At 46.7% G+C, this 20,825-nt stretch overlaps 1 protein-coding gene across 8 annotated transcripts in view; it reads right to left on the bottom strand.

Moving 5' to 3' along the window:
- Positions 1-744: 744 nt before the first annotated feature.
- Positions 745-20,825, bottom strand: part of LLGL2 (LLGL scribble cell polarity complex component 2) — a 73,210-nt gene continuing 53,129 nt past the window's right edge. For 3 of the 8 annotated variants that reach the window (XM_078155909.1, XM_078155910.1, XM_078155911.1), the window contains exons 4-26: positions 20,319-20,400; positions 19,654-19,769; positions 18,974-19,132; positions 18,010-18,172; positions 17,443-17,575; positions 17,144-17,297; positions 16,401-16,549; positions 9,480-9,697; positions 9,238-9,305; positions 8,927-9,080; positions 8,719-8,823; positions 8,204-8,496; positions 7,514-7,664; positions 6,583-6,733; positions 5,931-6,047; positions 5,626-5,792; positions 4,619-4,883; positions 4,104-4,257; positions 3,928-3,956; positions 3,224-3,271; positions 2,484-2,526; positions 1,965-2,026; positions 745-1,429 (exon numbers count right to left, since the gene is read on the bottom strand). In XM_078155909.1, the coding sequence (XP_078012035.1) occupies positions 1,422-1,429; positions 1,965-2,026; positions 2,484-2,526; positions 3,224-3,271; positions 3,928-3,956; positions 4,104-4,257; positions 4,619-4,883; positions 5,626-5,792; positions 5,931-6,047; positions 6,583-6,733; positions 7,514-7,664; positions 8,204-8,496; positions 8,719-8,823; positions 8,927-9,080; positions 9,238-9,305; positions 9,480-9,697; positions 16,401-16,549; positions 17,144-17,297; positions 17,443-17,575; positions 18,010-18,172; positions 18,974-19,132; positions 19,654-19,769; positions 20,319-20,400 (2,989 nt within the window). In that variant the 3' untranslated portion in view covers positions 745-1,421. The remainder of the gene's footprint in view (positions 1,430-1,964; positions 2,027-2,483; positions 2,527-3,223; positions 3,272-3,927; positions 3,957-4,103; positions 4,258-4,618; positions 4,884-5,625; positions 5,793-5,930; positions 6,048-6,582; positions 6,734-7,513; positions 7,665-8,203; positions 8,497-8,718; positions 8,824-8,926; positions 9,081-9,237; positions 9,306-9,479; positions 9,698-16,400; positions 16,550-17,143; positions 17,298-17,442; positions 17,576-18,009; positions 18,173-18,973; positions 19,133-19,653; positions 19,770-20,318; positions 20,401-20,825) is intronic. The other 5 variants (XM_078155913.1, XM_078155912.1, XM_078155915.1 and 2 more) reach the window with 5 other exon arrangements.

The following is a 20,825-nucleotide window of genomic DNA, read 5'->3' as shown; positions in this document are numbered from 1 at the left end:
ATGGGTCATCTTGGTCAAGTGGGACATCTGAATAGAAACATAAAAAGCCCGAGAAAACCCATGGAGTCTCTCAAGAGACTTGTCTTCCATACTACCTTCTCCTTACCAGGCCAAAGTTTCAACAGTTCAAGGCTTGACTCTATGCTCTCTAGCACTTGCCCTAGTCATAGAATATCTGAAGTTTTTATGCCTCTTTTTTACACTAGCTCTTTCCAGATATCCCACCAACCCCCATAGATGGTATTCCCTTGTACAAAAAAGAAAAAAAAAAGTTAAGCAAAACTGACGACACATAGATATCATACCTACGTACCTATTCAACATTCCACACCTGTGGTTCCGCATCTCTCTACTGATAGGAGGGAACCTGTTATCACCTATCGCTCAAGGACCAAATTCAGGAGGTGTATTTCATCTGAGTTTAGCTGGTAGCGTTTTCACAAACATTAGTGTTCTCCTAGTACCGCCTTCAGTGTCATGGAACACAGGGTCAGAAGAGACCTTGAGAGCAACTCCTGGCCCTCCAGAGACAGCCAGAGACAATGGCAGAAAACTCCAAAAGTTTTCACCCAGGTCAGAATGGCACCTTATCGGGCAGGGGGCGTAGCTCACTTGGGAACTTCTACCCAGAGCTGAAAAATTGGGGAGAAGAAACCACAAAGAGCAGACAAAACAGAGAATGTTTCTAGCCACCTCCCAGCCAGGGCAAGGATGTATGAACAGACAGAAACACAGACATTAGGATAATAAACACTCCAGTCCTTTATTCCAAAAAGACCAGGCCACAGTGTTTAGACATGGTTTGCTCTGTTTTAAAACAGCTACAAGAATAGAGTCTTCCCCCAGGGGGTTTAGGGGATAAGACCCTATGCCCTCGGCCCTTAGGGGGTCCCAGCTCCCTCAGGGACTCAGCCGACAGTACATTTCTAAAAATCCATATTCATTTAAATGTAAAACCCTACAGGATTTTTAAAAAGTACCAAATAAATCATTGGGTCAGTCCAGCAAAGAGGTAATAAGGTATTTTTTTAAAAAAAACTTTTTCACCCAGAGGCAGTTAAAATTTATAATTTAAAACTCATCCCACTACAAAAGGAGGGGGGAGGGGGAAGAGAGTAAAAACTGTGCAAACATTGACAAAAGGGACTAAGACAGACAAGGAGTTGGGGAAGGGGTCATCCTGTCCATTCGGGATGTCTCTGGATTCCAACCTTCCCCCCCACCAAAGGGGGTAAGGGGGGGGGGATGGTGGTTGTTGGAGAAGCCGGAGAAGCAGCAGAGGTGCAGGCCAGGGGGGTACTCCTGTCTAACCCTGGACGGGCCCCACCCAGACCTCCACTAGGGTCAGCACCCTCCATGGTAGGCCCTTCAGTAGTGTTGTGGCACTGGAGTCTTCGAGGCAGCCTCTGCATCGGCAATCATCACTCTACTGGAGAAAGAAAAAGAACGGGTAGCTGGGTATCTTCACGGGGTAAGAGTCGTCCTCAGAGCATCCCAGCCAAAGAGGTGTCTAGAAGGACCCAGGCAGGTCAGGGAGGCAGGGGAAGGAGGGAAACGGGTAGAAAAACACCTAAGTGTTCAGGGGAGGCTGGACTCCCTCAGTGAGGGAGTTTTTGAGTGTAGTACAGAACAAATCCTGAGCTATAAGCATCTCTGAAAGCAGCCTTGGCATAAGAGACTGGGAGCCAGTGTGTGTGGGGTGTGTGTTTTCACCTGTCCCTCCTGGGGTTTTTACGGGTGGGGTTTTCCATGAGCAGAGCACTTAGGGAGATGGAACAGAGAAATTCCTGTTCTCTGGGGCCCTGGGCACTCCCCTGTACCTCCCAGGACGCCTGGATGCCTGTCTGAGGTGCGGTCCTTCTGATTAGACTCGGGGCTCCCAGAAAAAGCCTATATGTATGGATAGCCCATGGCGGCAGAGAGAGCAGAGGAGCCCCTGCCTAGGACCCTCCAAAGTCACCTACCTCCACCATTATTGTGTCTACGTCCCACTGCAACTTGCTGGGAATACCACTCCCCATAACTCCTGCAAAGAGAAAACTGTCACTGCCTAGCTGGGACCTAGAGAGGTTAAGTAGCATTCCATTCAATTTAATAAAATATCTGCACAGAAGAAGACTGTGTAGGTCCTCCAGTACTATTCTATGTGCTACGGGAGATACCGGGAACTAGACACATTATATAAAAATGGCACCCTGGGGGCAGCTAGGTGGCGCAGTGGATAGAGCACTGCCCCTGGAGTCTGGAGGACCCGAGTTCAAATCTGGCCTCAGATACATGATACTCACTAGCTGTGTGACCCTGGGCAAGTCACTTAACCCTGACTGCCTTGCCAAAAAAAAAAAGGCATCCTGTAAAATGCAGGAAAAAATACCCCAGGTTTACTGGGACAATGTCTTCTCTAGCTATAGGGGAGTCACACTGCTGAGTGAATCCTGGTTCTGTCTTTTTTTTTTTAAGAGGGTAGAGGGGAGAACATTTACCCTCTGTCACCTTCCAAAGTGCTCTGGATCTCCTTCAGGACTCCTGCAAAGAGAATTAATTCACAAGCATTTACGTATACCAGGCATCATGCCAGCTGCTGGGAATACAAAGGTAAAGAATGAAGCTCCCTACCAAGTACTACTATATAGTCTGCTTGAAAAGTCTCACTGCAGTTTCAAACTACTAAAGCTTAAATATAGTAATATATAAATACAAAGCCCTGCATCAGCATATAAAGAGTACATGCAAAGCAATGAGCTGCAAGGTAGTTGGGAGGGAGGGCAGGGCAGTTGTGTGGTGGTGGCAGGAGAAAGGAAATCAGGAACAGACAGTGGGATTTGAGCTGTGCTATCAAGGAAGAGAGGGATGCTTTGAGGCAGACACTGCCCCACCCCAGAGGTCTGGGAGGAGCTGGGATGCGTTGCCTTATACCCAAATATCTTACAAATGGTGACAGTCACACTTTACATGTACTGCGGGATGGGAGTGGGTAGGGGAAGGAGGGGGAAAGTGGGTCTGGTGATATTTCAGACATCATCACATGCCCCATCTTCCTTTTCCTTCCCATGAACTCAGGATACTGCCCGTAAGGTGAGGGTTCCTAGGACAAGCCTTTTTTGGACCTCAGGGAAATCATTCACTAAGTCTCTTCTCTGCTCTCAGGTTTCTCACTAGGATGAGGTGAAATACTCATCTCCATTTCTTCCCCAGTTCAGATCCTCTCAAACTTCCCACTTACTCTCATCATTGAGTAGGGCCCGTTCCATCAATGGTTCCTGACTCCTCCCTGCAAGGAAGAGGAGCCCACAGACCCACTGAATCCTAACCCTGGTTCCTCTGGAACTCTTCCCCACGTTATCCCAACCCTGGCACCAGGGGAGTGTTCTAAGGCTGTGGTTTGCAAAGTGCGGTCCGGGGATCCCTGTGGGGTCCTCAAGACCCTTTCACAGGATCCCCCAAGTCAAAACCATTTTTGTAATAATACTAAGACATTTAAATATCTAATATGGTAGATAGCTATAAATCCACATAAACAAAAGCTCTTTGGAGAGTCCTCAACAGCTTTGGGTCAGCCTGCATCACTCTCCAGTGAGGACAACTGGGAAATACTTAACAAAATAAATAAATGCAACAGAACACAGACAATACTAACATCAACATGCAGCCCACAGGGATCGGTTTGGTGCTCCCTCCACTCTCTTCTGATTGAGTTTGACACCAAGTTCTAAGGAATGCCACCTTTCCACTCCCAGCCCAGACAGGCATGAAGGGTACGGCTCATTTGAGATGACAAACGTTTGTAAAGGGAGCAACTTCTTTATCATCAAGACCCCATCCCCACGTGCTCTCAACATTTCCTATTTATCCCCATTCTCATGAAGCTTCTGCCCCACCCTAGAGGCTCCTTCAACATACCCACGGTCTACAGGTAGGTCTACTCACCGCCTCCATCTCCCGAGTTCTCCGAGCTCCTGCAGGGAGGACACAGTGAGGTTTTCTAACTTCTGCTCAAGGTGGTCCACCCAGCCCCCAGCATCCCAATTCCTGCTGCTTTCTGGCCGCTGGGGTGGATGGGGGGGTTCTTCCCTCTGCTTGCGGACCACAGCTCCCTTACTCACCTGGCTTTGCTTGAGCCCTTCTTGACGCCTGAGCCATTGAGGGTCGAGCAGTGGTTCTTGGTTTCTGCTGTGTCCACTAAACACCGAGGCTCAACCAGCCACTTTGTGGAGAGAGAGAACCTCTCAAACTCAGAGGGTGAGATCAGGTAGAAGCCTGAAGGATAAGTAAAGGGATAAAGAGAGGACAAGGTGTGAATCTAGCAGGAAATCCGGAGGGGAAAGTGAGCAGCAGCCCCTCAGATCACAAGCCTGTCTTCCTTGACAGCCCCTCCAGTACATCTCCTACCCTGCCTCCATCCAGCCTCTATCTGGGCACCCACTACTATCCTGAGCATTGCTGAGGGTTATAACCCGTGCATCAACAGGCAGAACAACGTCTTAGGAAGACTCACAAAGGTGCTCAGCCTTCTGCCCCCACCCCTACTCAAAGGACAAGACAGGTCCAGGGCACAAGGCACGGAAGTGACAGGGAAGGCCGGCCTGGTCTGGGTTCAGGGGCCCCAAGGCCATCGTACCTTGGCCGTATTTGGTGAAGACACAGGAAGCAATACCACTGACGTCTTCCTTGCGGATGCAGCCGTATCGTACCTGGGGCTTGAGGAAGGGCAGGGAGACTACCTGGACGTCACCCAGATTCGTGAGGACGGTTAGGTGGTGTTCCCCATAGTCCTCCGCCTTGCAGCTGCCAAAGTGGGCCACGCCGACCCGCCGTACCCGTGAGCCCTCCAACGCGGTGAGTTTGAGTTTCAGCTTTGCACTGACCTTGGGCAGAGTGAACACCTAGAGGGGGATGGGGTGGGAGGAAAGGGGGAACACAACATGATTTATTGCCCAAGCTCCCCTCTCTGGGAGGCCCCGTCCTTCCAAGGTTATCCCTCATGAATCTCCCAGCTGAGACTTCAGACAAACAGCAGTCTTCAGTCCACCCTCCCCCACCATTCTCCGTCTCTTATGTACTAGCTTGTACACATGCCAATCATATCTCCCAGAGGGGATTTCTTCCTCATTCCTCTCTACTGAAGCCTGTCACTTCCTTCATCTAGGTTCTGCAGAAAAATTAACTCCAGGAAGCCTTCGCTGGTGACTTGGTTGTGAACACTCTTCGTTCCATCCTAATACTTCTCCTCAATGTCATATATCCTATCTCTCCCTGGGATTGGGGCGCACACCTTCTCTTTCTTCTAAATACCCAAGATACCCCTACAGAGCCCTACACGTGGTGACCCACTGCTGATGGACTCCCACATGAAACGGGACTTGGGTCCATTCCCAAAGCCCCAGTGTGAGCCCACCCTACATAGTAGGCCTGGTCTGCTTCTAGGCTACGTTAATGGAAGGGAGATTTTTAAGCCCTGGTAGCAGCCCCTACGACCAGGAACACTCGGTCAGTGATCATTTACTAAGCATTTTCTATATGCCAGACCCAGTGCTAAATGCTAGAGATATAAAGAAAGGCAAAAGAGTTAGCAGAGAGGTTTCCACTAGTCTCAAGATCAGGAAGTGGCCCCTGCTTGCCAATCACCTTGAATTGCTCTTCAGATACAACAAGGAGCTGGTGGCTGCCCTGCATGTCCGGGCTCTTTGAGAGGTCGTGGGCTGCCTCCAGGGGTTCAGGGAGGGGCATGCCTCGCCCATCCAGGACCAGGATGCCTATCACGGGGGCACGGTGCATCAGTTGGATCTCCTTGGCTATAAGGAGAGAAGGTGGAGCAGTGGTGAGGTGGGAGCATACCCCTTGGTCAGCTTCAAGGATTCCCGGTTTTATGCCATGGGAGAGAGTCTGGTCTCCCCCACCCACAAGGCCAGGCCCTCCCATCCATCACTCACCCTGTTCAGCTCTGATTGGTTCTTCCATTCTCCTATCAGGAGGTGGGACACGCAAGGAAAAGGCATAGACTGTGCCACCATTGGTGCCCACCCACAGGGAAGGGCAGTGGTAAGAATCTGTGAAGGTAAAAAGGGTCCTGAGCCACTCATCTCCCTGGAATTGGGGTAGACTGTCCCAGTACATCCACTTTCTAGGTAGCCCAGAAGACCCAAGACTAACCTAGCCAGGAACAGCAAGCCATTGTGGACCCAAGAGACTACTTCTATTGGGTCCTCTCCCCTTCCCCCCATCCCAGATACACAGGGTTCACACGTGGGCTCACATGCTTCATCCTAGAATGTAGGATTGACGGAGGCAGAGTATTATCTTAATACCAGATGAGGAAACTGAGGCACAGAAAAGTCCACTGCCCAGCATTATACACATAACAAATAGAAGAATGAAGACTCAAAACCAGGTACTCTGACTCTAGGCATTCTGAACATGGTAGAAAGGAGGGCAAGGGACAGATCAAAGAATTCTCTAGGGCTCTCTATGTGTTGCTGTATCAGGGCAAAAATAATGCTGAGCCAGCCAGAGGTTATCCACCTCCACCCCACGTCCCCCACTCTTCCCTCCCCCCCCCAACTAGACTGAACAGAGGCTGCTCACTGTCCCGAAGGTAGGTGTCAGCGAAGTAGAGGGTCCGGACAAAGCCAGTGAATGAGTCCTCCGCTGACCTGGCCTCAATCTTCCTCTGCACCGGGGCCAGCTCCATGTTTTGTAAGCCTACTCGATCTGCCCTGGCATTGGGCTCCTGCAACTAAGCCAGAGAAGGGTTTGGGGATGGGGTGGATGGTAGAGGAATAAAGTAAGTAAGGTATGAGACACAGAAGGGAGAGGAGGAAAGGAGGGGTTTGTAAAGCAATACCACTATTGGTGGTACCACCATGCCCCAAAGAGATCAAAGAGGGGAAAAGGACCCATGTGTGCAAAAATACTGACAGCAACTAGAAACTAAGGGAGTGCCACCTGTTGGGGAATGGCTAAATGTTATATGCATGTAATGCAAGACAATGTGCCAGAAGAAATGACAAAATGGACATGTTCAGAGGAAACTGGAAAGACCTCTATGAGGCTAGCAAAAGGAAATGAGCAGAAAGTAGAAGCACGATGCCAGCAAGGAGCCTGAGAAGAGCAACTCTGAAAGACGTAAGCACTCTAATCAATGCAAATGAGAAATCATGAGTCCAGAGGACTGAAGATGACCCACTAGGCCAACAAGGGAATTTGTTTTGCTCAATTATGTAGATTTGTATTATTTAGAAGTGGGGGAAGTATAAGGGAGTGATGCCCCCTCTCACTAGTGTCAAGGTGCCTGTTCTTAGAAGGGAGATCCTAACCCAAAGCCAGCTACCCTTTTCTGGACCTACGACCATTTTTCAGAGTGTGAGGCACCCTTTTTGCCTCCTGGCCACAAGGCAGCCAAGGTACCCAGGGAAAGGGAAAGAAGAACCTATTATAATGATGGCAGTTTGCTTCCTGGGAGCCATCTCAGGCCAAGAAGAAAGAAGAAATTAACTTCTCCTCTCTCCGGGCTTACCTCCCCTGAGTTGCCAGCCATGCGCCGCTTGCGACCGGATGCCCTGCTCCGGCTCATTCTTCGGAATGACTGCCGTAAGGATTTCTTCAGAGACTTTACACGGGACAGGGGGCCCTCCATGGCTAGTTGGTCACTAGGGTGCAGTGTACATCTAGGGATGGCCAGACACAGGAGGTCAGAGGCCCTCAAGTAGAGGCCTGAATATCCAGGCAGCTATAACATGAGCTCCCAGCAGATTGAAAGGGAGTAAAGTACATATACTCATCTCTCCTTTCTTCCTTCCTTCTCTTAAAGGTGAGACGGAACTATTGAGGTGACAAGATATGGACAAGAGACCTCACCTCTACCTGCTGGCACCCCTAGTTTCCTTTAAGACTCAGCTCAAAGCCTACCTTCTTGGGGGGGGTCCTTTCTTATTCTCCCCACCTGTCAGTGCCTTCCTTCTGAGACTGTTATATATCTTGCATGTACATAGTTACTTACCTGTTGTCTTCTCCATTAGAATGTGTGCTTCTTGAAGGCAGGGACTAATTTTTTAAAACTATATTTTGTATTTATCACAGTGCCCAGGGCTTAATGAGCCCTTAATAAATATCTGATATCTGATTAAGGAATGACTGTCTTCTGCCTGAGCTGTCTCCCAGATCCTTCCACATCTCAACCCTTCTCCCCAAGGGAGGTACCACTCACTTGACAAAAACCTGTCTCTTCTGCTGGTGATCGAAAAGCCCAAAGCCATGACTTGTTCCAAAGGCCACAAGCTTCCACTCCGAGTGCAGGGCCAGCGAGGTGACCACCGCCGGGGGCTGGCACTGTACTAGGATGAAAGGCTGGAAGCCCGACTCAAAGCAGATGGGCCCCTGCCGAGCCCGAAGCCTCTCATGCCCCTTCCATCGATAGCCTTCTTGGTCCTGCAACAGGTTAGCTTCTATGTGGTCTACCACCTGTTCTGCCTCCTCGTCATTCAACTCCAGCACGAGCACCTGCGGGGCAGAGGGAAGGTACAGAGGGGCTGAGCCGGTAACTACCTGAGGCAGAAGGGCCCAGGGTCCAGCACCTACCACGTGAGCTGTGGCCCACGGACGAGACGCTGCAGCGTACAGCCAGGGCCGCTGATTGATGGGAGGTAGGAGGGGCAGGGGTGCAAGTTTAGCTGGAGCAGAACTCACCCTGCCCTCCCTCTGCTCGGGCCCTAGGTCTCTTACCTGCCCTGCAGTCCCCGCCACTGCCAAGTAACCACTATATTTGCAAAGGAAGATCTTCTGAATCCCCAGTCGTGGGTCATCACTGTAGGGATCGAAAGAGCCAACCTGACCAGGTTGGAAGGAAAAAGTGAGACCTTCCAAATCACCTGTGAAAACACAAGTCTTCCCCAATGCTCGCAGTCCTGCCCATTCCTAAAGGAGCACTTACCTTCCTCAGCGGGGGCCACTCATCCTCTCCCACAGCATTGAGGTTGTCGTTGGGGTCAGTGTCAGTGAGGAACACACGGACTGTGCTTAGCTTATAGAGCAGGCGTAGGCAGACGCCCGAGGCATCCCAGAACCTCACTGTGCCATCCTCATGTCTGTGGCCAGAGTAAGCAGTGATGAAAGGGGGAAAGCATGTGAGCTTAGGTACACATAGGGATATGATGGAGTAGCGTGGGGACACACTATGGGGAAATGAGTGGAGTGACTCAGCACACCTGCCCTGCGTGAGATGGATTTATCACAATCACTTACCCAGTGAGCAGCAGGTCCCTCTGAGGCGGATCTGGGGCCAAACTGGTACCCCCATCAATGGGCCACACCTGAAAAATACATGACCAGACCTCAAAAACTTAGCCCATAAAGTCTGGAAATGCTAAAGAGGGGAAGGCCAGTTTTGATATGGGTTTAATCTTACTGATATAACTATCCCCCAGTTTTGACTTTTAGATGAATGTGTGTCATTGAATGCAGGCACTTTCAGGCGGTAAACATACCATGGTAGAGTAGTGAGAATTCTGTTTGTTTCCAGCTGCAATGATCCTCTCCCACAGCTTCAGGGAGATGCTAGAGACGTGGTGGGAGCAGGTAATGGCAGAACAGTGGAGGGATGCTAGGTATGGGGCTTGGATGGCTGGCCAGCCTGCTGTCTTCAAGTCAATCACCACCAACTCCTCTTCTGCCAACACCACCATAGCATAAGGCTCATCAAAGTCTGGGGAGAAAGGATAGGACCAGACTCAGCAGTTTCAAGGTCCCTGCTCTGGGCTCTGCCAGAGCAGGGAAAACTACTATTTGTCCTAGCCCACTAGGAGGCAGTCTCATCTCTCCAAATCTAGGTTACCATTCCATAATCCAGACATGACCCTAGCAATATTCCCCAGAAAGTTGTACACATACATGGTTACCCATGACCAAAATTTCTCTGCCCACAGATTCTGACGACCACGCACAGCTAACTTGGGGCCTTGCTATTGCAAAGTAAGGACCCTTATGTTGGGTAAGCCCTAACTGAAAATCAGATCACAGAGATGCCCTCTACCCAGTCTCACGTCAGGCTTTCCAGGGATGGAACCACAGAATTCCCATCCCTCAGGTCCATGTATCCTAATGGAAGGAACTAATTTTCATCTAGTTTTATAAAAATAACGTCTATATTTTTTTTAACACAACCCGAATCTTTCCTTCAGAGACTTCCTCAGAAGGGACTAGTAAATTCCCAAAAGAGCCCAGTCTCAGTTTTTCTGAACGTACACTCAATGATCCCTACTATACATATTTAGATTTGGGACTCCTTCCCAGAAGACACACCCCTACTCCCACATATCAGGTCACTTGGCTGTGTGTGTGTGTGTGTGTGTGTGTGTATGTAGGAAGTGGGGATAAGCAACCAGGACAGGTGACAGGAAAGGAGCAGGCCCACCTTCAAAAACCCCACTGGTTATAAATAACTTGTTGGGTTCAATCAGTGCCTTAATCACCCTTTAGGACAAGGTTGTTACAAGGATGAACTTATTTCAGAGATGGAACTTTGTGATCCTTGCCCAGAGGAACCCCAGTGGCCAAGCAAAACCCTTATCCCCTTACCCCTACAGCACTGGAAGACCAGCCCCCCAACCCCCCCACCAGCATCACCCAAGTGAGTCTCTCTCGATTTTGGCAAACCTATTCTTGGCTCCCCACATGGTCCCTGGGGGTCCCAGTCCTTTAAAGAACTTTTGTATTTAGGAAGGGTCTGTGATTTTGTTAATTTACAGAATTTCTAGGAGGGTTAGTTCTACTCTAAGCTACATTGGTTAAGTCCTACTGAGTTGCCAGAGTTACAAATCAGTTAAGAAATCTGCCCAGGGTGAAAAAGCTAACAGCTAATAACATTTATATAGTGCTTTTCAAAGCTCTTTCCAGTTATTTGATCCTCAGAACAATCTTATGAGGGTAGGTGCTATTATTATTCCTATTTTACAGATGAGGAAGCTAAGTCTAGGAGAATGACTTGCCCAGGCTCATACAGCTACTAAAAGTTTAAGACAGAATTTGAACTCAAATCTTCATGACATCTAGCCTTCACTTACTGTACCACCTAGGTTGCCCATAGGACAAGATTCTTGGCAAAGAAATCGCAGAATGAAAATAATAGTAATCAGACTGCTTGCTGTCTTGGGGAGGGGGGTAGGGAAGGCAGGGAAAAAAATTTGGAACTCAAAATCTTACAAAAATGAATGCTGAAAAATATCTTTACATGTAATTGGAAAAAAATAAAATATTATTAGGTGAAAATAACAGTAATACACGAGAACAAGCCAACAAGAAAATGATAGAGCTGATACTTTTACCTAATTGGTAAAAACAATGGCAATCTAATTAAATCAGACAAAGTAGCCAAAAAAAATAGCAAGATTATTTGAAATAAGGAGTTGATATCCTCTATCATTAATTATAAACCTTGCCCTAAGTATACATTGTGCCTTGAGATACTAATAATTGCATGAAATCATCATGATTAGCAAAAGAGTTAAAAACTTAGGCTTCTGCTGTATGAAAATGATATATGTCACCTACACAAGTATTCATATCTGCATACAAACTGGGAAAGGAAAGTTTTTTAATCTGTTTAGAAATTTACCAAGTAAAAAGTTTCAGGAGTTTATATTTATAGGCTAATTTTTTTTTTTACAATGCAACATCTTCTAATTAGTTTGCAAGAAAACTATTGACATCAGGGAAGATGGACATGTGCTAACCATATTTCAAATAAAAACCTTCATATTATTAGTGGATGAGACTGAAAAACGAGTATCATGATTTAGTAAGCCCAGCCAATAATCCTCTTCTTCGACTGTGCTCCACATTTTTGTGCAGCTCTGCCTCACCTAAATACAATTCACTAGAAAGTCAAGACATCACCCTTGTGATGTCATTGGTCCCTCTCGAGAACAAAGGGTGACAAACAACGACAATATTTTTGTGAGTTATTTTGTTCAGCTGTGACAGCCACTAAAACCAGGAGTCAAACTAGACTAAACACAGAACCAACCCACTGAACTATTGCATTACAAGATTAAAAAAAAAATAATGAAGCAATATGAAATCACCTCTGCTAAAATATGAATAAGAAATTACCAAAATGAAGGTCAACTAATAATTTTAGTTAAAGATAAGGCTTTTCATCCTGTTAAAATAAAAACTATTTAAAAATATTGTTTATTTCATCTTCACCTCATCCTTTTTAGTTCCTACTTTTTGTGTAGATTTTATGATGCACATACTCATTTAGAATGCATATACATTTTTTTTATTATTTTAAAAAATATTTTAGAAACTGAATGCATGATCAGAAAGGCTTGGAGATCACTGTTCTAAGTACCAAAAAACAAAACAAAACACAATATGAACATACAAGTCATGTACTAATGGGGCAAGTGTTTTGCATAGGGCCACAAGATCTGTCTGGAGGCAGAAAGTAGAACCCCAGAGGAACTGACCAGAATTCCCTCTTATTCATTTCTTCTTCCCAAATGGGCCCTCTGTTGAGAACAGGGGTTCCCTACCTGCGGGATAAGAAGCTCATAAGGAGGGTATAGGGAATATTTAGTAAATAATTATGTCATCCTATTGAAATATTGCAAAAGTGGCAGGGTTAATAATAGCTAACAACTAAGGGTGGAGAAAGTCAGGTACTAAAATTTAATCCAGCATTGTGTAATGGATAGAGGCCTGGGTTTTAGAGTCAGATCATTTGGGTTCACATCTCATCTTGGATGCAAAGTATCTACTTGTGTAACCTTGGGCATATCAGAAGTTCCCAGGCCATGGGTTTCTTCTTCAGGAAAAAGACCGGATGACCTCTAATGTTTCTTCCACCTTTGGACCTAAGATCTCCTGAATCAGGCAGGATTATCAGTTCTGCTGCCTGTTCTCAATCAAATCCAAACCAAGAAACAAAGTGGAGGCTTAACATAATCTGGAGGGTAGGGTATCTCTTTTTAAAACTACCAAGAGTTAAACTGTTGCTTGACAAGAAATAGAAACAATAAAGGTCTCAATAAATAATTTGATTGTGTTCTGATAAACATTCAACAACTTTATGAGACTAAGTATTGAACAAAAGATTCCTTATGAAAAAAATAATCTGTTTTATTTATGGGTACATGCATGGTAAACTCTCAAGTTTATTTCCTTTGAAATTGAATAGAAGACACGGAGGTTTACTGAAAGCTAATGTCAAAAGAAACCAAAAAAGGCTGGGAACCCTAGTGCCTAGTGACAGTGGGCAGGCAAGGACTTTGGGCAGTGGGTTCAGGAATGGCTAGGATGGAGTGGATATACAGAAGCATGTGCCTACCTATCAGCAAATGGCTAAACAAACTGTGGTATATGAATGTAATAGAATATTATCATGCACATAAATGGGGGCAGCTAGGTGGTTCAGTGGATAGAGCACCGGCCCTGGAGTCAGGAGGACCTGAGTTCAAATCCAGCCTCAGACACATAATACTCACTAGCTGGGCAAGTCACTTAACCCCACTGCCTACATCCCCCACCCCCCCTCCAAAAAAAATCATTAAAGAATTGATGAAATGGACAATTTTGGAGGAAACTGGGAAGACTTTTATGAACTGATGCTGAGGGAAATGAACAGAACCGGGAGAAAAATTTATGCCATAACAATATGACAGAGAAAAATAACTCTGAAAGACTTTAAAACTCCAATCAACGTAATGACAAACAAGTCCAGAGAGCTGGTAGGGACTTAAAATACATGATAAGACATACAACTTTGGACATGGCCCACACAGGAATTTGTTTTGCTGGACTGGGTATATTAATTATGAGGATTTTCTTTTTCTTTTCAAAAAAACTGTTCACCAGGGGAGAGCCAATGGGAGAGATAATACATGCTTAAGAAATTTTTTAAAAAATGATAGGTTACAGAAGTACAAATGATGGTTTACCCATTATAAAAACGTCCCATTTATAGAATTAAAAAATTTTTTCAAATACCTTTGTGTCTTATGAAATTGTATCTTCCCAACATCTTTGTGAGGCCATAATCCTTTCTATCCTTGCAGAGAAGAGAAGCTCAAGGCCAACAGCACCTTCTTTATCCCTCAGTATTGTTTTGTATTTTAGCAATTCGTGCCTGTCTTATCTCCCTGACTCCATCATCATCTTGTCAGTCACCTGAAGGCAGGAACCTTGTCTTACTTGTTTTTTCACCTCTAAAGCTTAGCACAGGTGACACAGTGTCCTTAGCTGAAGTCTGTGGTCGAATTCAGTGACTTACTAGCATCACACAGAAAGTGAGTGACAGATGCACGCCTCGAACCACTGGACTGTGGCCCCAATAGGACAACATGGGGAACAGTAACCTAGGTGTGTCATGCTCTCCAGATGAGGAAGTGGAAGGAAAACTTAAGGGCCGAGTCTTAATGAAAGACATAGGAAAGGGCTTGGTAGGCTCAGTGAGGATAGGAGAATTCATAGACCAGCAGGACCAGAGTAGTCCTGGGACAGCCCGACCCTTTCTTCTCCAGCTCAACAGTCCTCATTAAACTGGAGTAATTAGGAGGAGGAACTCCTACTCTCTCTTTCTCCCTCCAGGTTTCAATATCAGCCCCCTTTGATCTCACCCAAGTTGGAAGACTGATTCACCCCTGTGCTATTCAATTCAGGCTGTGCCCAGCTTTTGCAAGGGAAGACTGAGGTGGGGGTGGGAAGAAGACAGGTCTCTTAAAGCCAAGCAGACTTCTCTCCCCTGCCCCACCCCCCACCTCATTTCCCTTAACACAGGAGTTGGTAGAGTAGATTTTTAAGCAGGAAAAGCCATGACCAAGGGCAAAAATTACTACAAGAATCAGCACTGACTCCCAGAGGATGTGTGTACAAATTTTACCTCTATGTAACCTCAGGCAAATCACTTTCCCTAGGTCCAAGTTTCCTCAAGTAAAACTTTAAGGGTTATTTAAGTTTTTTATTACATTTTAATTTTAATTAAAAGTTTTTAAATTTAAGTTTAAGACAAATGTCCTCCAAGGTCCCCACCTGGTACGATTTTCAGAGTCAATGGGAGGGTATGACCAATATGGGTTCTGCCTCAGTAGGCTTAAGCTGAATTATACTATAAGGCTTTGAGGACCTACCACAGAGTACTCTCCTCCCAACAGCCCCACGAGGTGAGGCAGGTATGTAATTATTTTATAGATGTGGAAGCCAGGGCTCAGAAAGGTTATGAAATGTGCCCAAAATAAGCCCCCCCTCTCAATCAGTCTTCTGACCTCAATTCTAGCTCACTATTCTATTAGGGTGAGAGCCGAGGAATCCAGGACTGTCACAGGTTCAGGAATGCCCAGTGCTCAGTTTTTTCCTGTTTCCTCTATCCCTTCTTTCAATTCAAATCCAAACACTAAGGAACTATTACAGGGAGAGGGAGGCTTGAAGTCACTGAGACCTGGGTTCAAGTCTAGCTTCTAATATACATTGTCTTTGTGAATTGGAGCAAGTCACTTAGCTTCTCAAATGCTCTAGGTCAGTGGTATCAAATAGAAATGAAAGCCACTAAACCATACATAAGGATCCCTGTAGGCATACATTGACTTAGAAAACCACTTAATTGATATAGAGAAGGTATCGACTTGGCAGAAGGAAGTTTCCTCAACCAGTAATTCCTTGTATTAATGAAATCACAGGTCTGGTCCCCATCTCTGTCAGAGGCAGGCAGGTAGACAGACTGCTGGGCCTAGAGTCAGGAAAACCCAAGTTCAAATCAGGCCTCAGATTCTTTCTAGCTGTGTGACCCAGGGCAAGTCACTTAACCTCTGCGTCTGACCCAGTTTCCTCAACCATAAAGCGGAGATAATAATAGCACCTATCACCAAAGGCTGTTTTAAGGACAAAATGAGATAATATTTGTAAAGCACTTACCATAGTACCTGGCGAAATATTAATGTTAGCAATTATTATTATAGTTATAACTATATATAGTAATATAGATAACTATATGCTATTATTAAATTATCATTATATATTACTACATTGGCAAAGAGAGTTTCCTCACGTAGCAATTCCCTATATTAATGAAATCACAGGTACAATCCCCATCTATATTAGTGGCAGGTAGGTGGCAAGTGGATTAAAGGCTGGGCCTGGAGTCAGGAAGACTTGACTTCAAATCAGTCCTCAGACTCATTCTAGCTGAACAAGTCACTTAACCTCTTTCTGCCTCAGTTTCTTCAAGTGTGAAAAGGGGATAATTATAGCACCTACTTCCAAGGGCTGTTTTGAGGACAAAATGAGATGTTTGTGCTTAAAAAAATGCTTTTCCTTCCCTCCTATCCCCTCTATCCTTATGTGGAGGCCTCCTTTCTCTTTATCTACTGACCCACGCATGAGATGAGACACCCAAAATAAGTGCAGCCTACCAGAGGCAGCCTCTGTGAGGACAGTAAAGTCAATGACTCGAGAGGTAAAGTCAAATGCTGTCTCCTGGTTCCCATGAGTCACTGAGATGCTGTGCCGGTCTCCATAGCTGGCTCGGGGCATGCCACCCTGGAAGATGATGTAGGGCAGCCTGGGAGTGGGGAGTCAAACCGGAAGACAGAATGAGCAACCTCAATCCTCTCAGCTTTGGGCTCTGCCAGGGGGAAGTGGGGGCATGCATTCAAGGCAAGGATAGATGGAGGCACCCTTCCTACTTTTCTGGAGAGAGTCACTAGGCAAAGCGGACAATCCAAGATATCCCATGGCCTGCCTCATCCTGTGGAGTCTGATACATCTTGTCTTCTGCACTGGGAGAGTTTCCTGGGTGTTGATGGTGACAAGGACATAGTACTATATGTTCCCAACTAAGCAGGAAGGGAGATGTGGGCTTTGTCTCATTCATTCCCTTAATTAATCCTTTCCCTTTTTCTCTCTGAAAACGTTATTTTTCAGAATGAAAAATCCCATGATGTTGGATGTGTATGTGTGTGTAACGGGAATTTAGGTTTATAAATGACTTGAAATCTTTTCCCTCCCTTCCCAGAAGGACCTGAATGCTCTTACATTGGCCCCCTTTCTTATTCCCATTCCCCTGCTGGGTTAAGGGCCAACTGCTTCCCCTCAAGGTGGATGGCAGATTGGAAATCATCGCTGATATGTCTCCACCAAACAGAAAAGTGCATACTTGTTTAGAGAATACAGGCCATTCTCCATGAGTTGGGGGGCAGGGATGGGAACAGGTGCTAGATGGAAGAAGAGAAGAGAAAAAACCCCAGAGATGTACCCTTTCCTGGTCGTCAGCCAGAAGATTTTAGAAATAGCTTTGCAAGGATAAGGACCTGGGGCAAAAAAAAGGAGAAATGGAATTGGTTAGAGAACATACAGGTTCATAGATTCATATGTCTACAGATGCAAAGAGATCTCTTGAGGAGACCGATGCTTGGGTCCCTGGCTCTGAGACCAGGTACACCCAGGCCCACTGACCATAAGGCACTCTGCTTTGCAAGGGCTCAGGATGCTGGGCTTCACTGGACACTTTCCACTGGCAGTAGCTCCCATCATAATGGCAACTGACAATGCAACCCCCATCTCGCTGCCAGCAGACATTCTCCAGTTGCTAGAGAAGGGGAGAGGTGGGAAGGATATCAAAATTGAGTAGGCAGTTTTTCCCATCACCTAAAACCCCCTTCCCCAGTTTAAATACAGAGGATTAGTACCATAGCATGGTGCAATGGAAAGAGTCAGAGGACCTGGGTTTGAATCCCAGCTCTGCGACCTTAGACAAGTCATTTCCCTTTTCTGGGCCTCAGTTTCCTCATCTGTAAAATTAGGGGATTGAACTAGATGATGCAAAGTCCCTCCAGTTCCACACCCTATGATCCTATTATAAGATCTCTAGAGTGCCCAGAACAGAGTTTACAGGGCATGAAGGGATAGGGGCCATGTTTATTTGCTCTGCCCATGCCTATCATCAGTACCAGACACTAGCATCAAAGGAAAGTTACTGGATGCCCATCCTACTGCCCCACAGCCCCCGGGCATTCTACCTACCTGGCCACTCAGGAAGTGGTGTAGCACCCGGCTATTTTGAAGGTCCCAGATAATGATAAGGCCCCTGCTATAGCCAATCAGGACCCGGGTAGGGTCCTGTGGATGTTCTTGTAGTGCCTCTACCATCTCAAATGCCCGCCAGTGCTGTGCATCCTTAGGCAACCTGGACACAGGGAATTGACAAACACAGAGCTTCCTACCATAGTCAATACTTTTCGGTGAGAGAGGAGGGAGAGGACAGTATGATGCTGATTGACAGCCCAGTGAGGCCACGACCAAGGGGGTTGTATTCTCTCCTCCCTCTACCTGAAGCTGATGCAATACAAGAAAGTCCCCAGCAGCCTGAGAGGGGAAAGGATTCCCAACTACCAGAGAAATGGCAAAGAAACAGTGGATCCTAGCAAATCTATAGATGATTGTTTAGCATAAATTGTAATATGTATCCTCTAATACCCCAGAACTGGAGGCCTGGCTAACTTCAAAGGAGGCAATGTTTTCAAATGCTTCAGTATGAAAGCAAGCCCTGCCCCAGAAGCTGGCTATGATGAAGCTGTGCTTTGGGGCCAGTCTAAAAGCCAGACAAAGCAATGACAAGTGGTGTCCGATGGCTATCCAGAGATGAAGTTCAAATCTGAACATACCTCAAATTACCCAAGTTTTTTCAACCCCTCTGTCTCCCTCCCCCCTACCCCCTGCTGAGGGCACGCGCTATTCTAAAATCTATATTCCATTTGCCCAATCTTGAGATGGATAATTGAATGAGCTCTGCATCTTATGTATACTGTCACTATTGTCCTAAAAGCTGACCACCACCCCAGGTACACCCCTCCTTTCCCCCAACTCACTCTGGCTTCCTGGCCCTGTCAATTTATACCATGCACACAATTACTTGCTTCTCTCAGTGGATAAGGCTGGCCTTAGCCTCACTCTGTGAAGGCCTGCTGGGACTCTCAGTCCAGCTCACCATTGCAAGACAGCCTCCGTACTGATCATCTGGTCCTCTAGCATCTGGAAGGAGGGCAGCTTCTCCACAAACACGTTGCCACTTTCAGTGCCCAGATATAGCAGCTCTTGGGAGGAATGAGGCAGAATCACTGTAATTTGGGTGGCACTGGGGGCAGCCCTGCAAACAAGAAAATTCACTGCTGTATTTCGAACTGCTGAAATCCCCAATTAAGGCAGAAAACATGGGTGAGTTGAGGGTCTAGGGAGGGGAGGAGAGGCATGCTGTCTGTCTCTGTGAAGCCCCACTCATAAGAAGTCAGGCCTCTACCCTTTTGAACTCCCTCCACCCCTAGAGAATGCTGTGCTTTGGAAATCTCACTGAGATGATTAAACAGGCTTCTGGAATGGAACACAAACATATCAGTTACTCTCTGCATCAAACCCAGACAAATGCTTATGAATTCTGAAACCTCAGTGCTTCTTATGCCAGATACTTTCTGATGCCTTCTGTGTATCCTAGCCACCCATTTGGGCAGCTCCCACAAGCTGGCCCCAGGTACCAACTGAAGCCATACCGTGAGCTCATCCAAAGGTGAACCGAGCTCTCTACTGGTACAAGGGGCAGGAGGGGGGGGGGGGTTAGAATTTGGCCTCTTCATTAATCTAGAGAGGAGTAAGGACCTAGGCTCTGGGACTTACCCCGGGGGCCCCCGAAGAGTGGAGAACTTTTCTTCATGCAGCTCAGATACCCCATTTCTCTGATTTAGGCTCCAGAGGTGCAGGCTGTTGTCATCCAGTAAGGTGACCAATTGGCACTGAGTGGAGGAGGGGATGAAGATAGATGTTGGAGGTAAGGTGGGGGCCGAGCAGCATATGGTTGTGGGGGTAGGGGTAGGGAGGAGAGGACTAGTCATCTTGGACAAAAACCCAGGGATCCTCTTACTACAATTGGTCTGGGGGATTCTCTGTATATCAGTTAACAATAGGGCTTTCATTCTTCAGCTTGTAAACGGAGGCGGCACCCCTTATGTCCAAGGGTAGCACCACTCCCAACACTTTATGGTTATCATACTGCTTCCCTCCTTCCTCTCAGGTGCAACAAAGTGGGGTGAGGGAGAATAAAGGGAAAAGACTCCTACCCCCCTGCATTCCTTCTAGACAATGACCAGGCAAGACTATGAATATCAGTTGGGAGAAAAAGAGGGAGGGGGGCTTGCAATCTTAGCAAGTCTTTGCCAGGCTTTCAAATCCTGCCCGATCTATCCCACCTACAGTGATACCACCTGACCCGCCCCACCTCTCCCCTTTACCCTAGTTTGCATCTGTCATCACATTCTTATTTAATCAGTGCATGAGATCCTTACCTGGCCAGGGAGGAAATGGATTTGTACCACAGCATTGTTCTCCCGGTGAAGACCCATGAACTCCACGCCAGGGGCGCCATAGCTGGAAGCTGGCTTAGGAACAAGTTTGAAAGGAGAAGCCCCAATCCATTCCACCCAACTCCTAGGAAAGCTGGTGAGTGGAGCTCTCTCCCTTTCTGCCGCCCCCCCCATCCCATATCTAGTGTATACAGCTAGATAAGTAAAGACTGTGTGAAGTTCTCCAGCTCAGAAACCAGGGGCTGGACAGCCCTGAGAGAATGATGAGTCATTTTCCCAGTGGCTTTGGGGCAGGGGTGAAAAACCTGTACTTTTATGAGGCAAGGGGAGAGCAAGGGGTTAATTCCTTGGACACAATGTCACAGTCAAAAGCTTGTCCCACTTTGAGGGCTGGAGGGGATAGTTTTACTTCTCTTCACTGTACCCAGACAAGGGCTTAAAGCTGCTGCTGGTGATCAAAGGTCCTCAGACCCCAAAGCTTCGACTAGC

Source organism: Phascolarctos cinereus, unplaced genomic scaffold (genome assembly GCF_003287225.1).
Source record: "Phascolarctos cinereus isolate Bilbo 61053 unplaced genomic scaffold, phaCin_HiC Scaffold_5;HRSCAF=322, whole genome shotgun sequence".
Classification (NCBI taxonomy): Eukaryota; Metazoa; Chordata; class Mammalia; order Diprotodontia; family Phascolarctidae; genus Phascolarctos; species Phascolarctos cinereus.
The sequence above is the reverse complement of the archived record's forward strand: the minus strand, read 5'-3'. Positions and strand labels throughout refer to the sequence as shown.